The sequence below is a fragment of the Verticillium alfalfae genome, genomic scaffold (assembly GCF_000150825.1).
Source record: "Verticillium alfalfae VaMs.102 supercont1.15 genomic scaffold, whole genome shotgun sequence".
Classification (NCBI taxonomy): domain Eukaryota; kingdom Fungi; phylum Ascomycota; class Sordariomycetes; order Glomerellales; family Plectosphaerellaceae; genus Verticillium; species Verticillium alfalfae.
This window is the reverse complement of record NW_003315024.1, coordinates 700667-702031: the sequence shown is the minus strand read 5'-3', so window position 1 is coordinate 702031 and position 1365 is coordinate 700667. Positions and strand designations below refer to the sequence as shown.

The following is a 1365-nucleotide window of genomic DNA, read 5'->3' as shown; positions in this document are numbered from 1 at the left end:
TTTGAAGGGGAAGAGGACGCTGCGTCCGAGGAAGAGGCAGCCAGGCCCAGATGATGGCACCGGAACGCACCTTGCGCGCAGGGTGCCCACCGTTTGACCCACATTGTGAGCAGAGGGCGCAACGGGACAAGCTGCAAGCAGAGATACCCAGCTTCAGCCCGATCTAGAGCTTGCCACAGCTGAAAATGAGCGGGAGCGGGTGCGAGTGCAGCAGAGCGTACGGCGGGAGCTCTAAGCAGCCTCAAGGCTCCTCAAACCAAGAGAAACTCTTGGACATGCTCAGCCGACATCTCCTCCCGGCAGAGCAAACAGCACAAGCGCCAGACACGTCGCAGCCGCTGTTCGATCTTGCCATGGACCCTACATCTTGGTTCACCCTTGCCTCTCCAGCTCTTCCCCTGACCTTAATCGCAGAAAGCGAGTCCACCCCCATATCTCACCACCCCATTCAAATGACAGCCGCCGAAGAACTTCCTCATCTCCAGATCTTCACCCCGTTCGCCATATCTCAAACGACATCCATTCTCCCCCGCGAAGATCCTTCTCTACCCCTCCTCCGCCAACACATAATCAACGTGTCTTCCAGCCCTCCAGGTCTCTTCGGCGCCAGGATCGAGCTAGTAGCCAACACGTCCACCCTCCGCGTCGACTCCCTCTCCGTCCCCGCCCTTGATCCCTCCGCCGTGCCCGAACTAGGCACCTGGATCGCCACCCTCTGCGACCGCGCCGCCAATACGGCGACTGAGCGCAACGTGACCCTCCTCACCTGGTCCATGGCCGAGTGGCACCGCATCGCCCTGCAACGCGCCCACTTCTGGGCTCTCCTCGCCGCCGAGACCAGCAACCCGCAGACGCTCCTCGAGAACGCCCGCGAACTCCGCCAACGGCGCAGGAAGAAGCGCCGCCGCGATGACGAGGACGAAGACCTCGAGGGCGACGCGCTGAAAAGGCCATCGAGGACAGATCTCATCGCCCACATGGGCCGCACATCTTTCGACATGCCCATTCCCGATGATTCGGTGGACGAGGCGCACTGGCCGCGGCTGCGCGTCTCGTGGAAGATACACTTTGATTGGACGGGTGAGGGGCAGAGCACAGTCGGGGTGTTGGCTGGGCTGCCGGGCAAGTGTACGTCGTACATCCAATCTTTCTGCCGGATACGCAATGACTGACGAAGCACAGGGCACAATGCAGATGACAGCAAGGCGCTGAACGGGCTGCACAAGGTGTTTGGAGACATGGTCCGCAAAGAGGAGACGCCGATAAATGCTGTGCGGACCGTCGTTGCGCTGCTGGCGGGCGATGGCGGACGATAATGCACTGCTCGGATTAAAGCGTTGGAAGGACGTATTGGCTTATGATGGT

General features: G+C 60.7%; 1 protein-coding gene across 1 annotated transcript; it reads left to right on the top strand.

Annotated features, from left to right (window-relative positions):
* Positions 1-185: 185 nt before the first annotated feature.
* Positions 186-1316, top strand: VDBG_09547 (conserved hypothetical protein; the record flags this gene model as incomplete). The annotated part of the gene is made up of 2 exons (XM_003000306.1): positions 186-1128; positions 1183-1316. The coding sequence occupies 2 exons, from the start codon at positions 186-188 to the stop codon at positions 1314-1316; spliced, it is 1077 nt and encodes a 358-aa protein (XP_003000352.1).
* Positions 1317-1365: the final 49 nt, after the last annotated feature.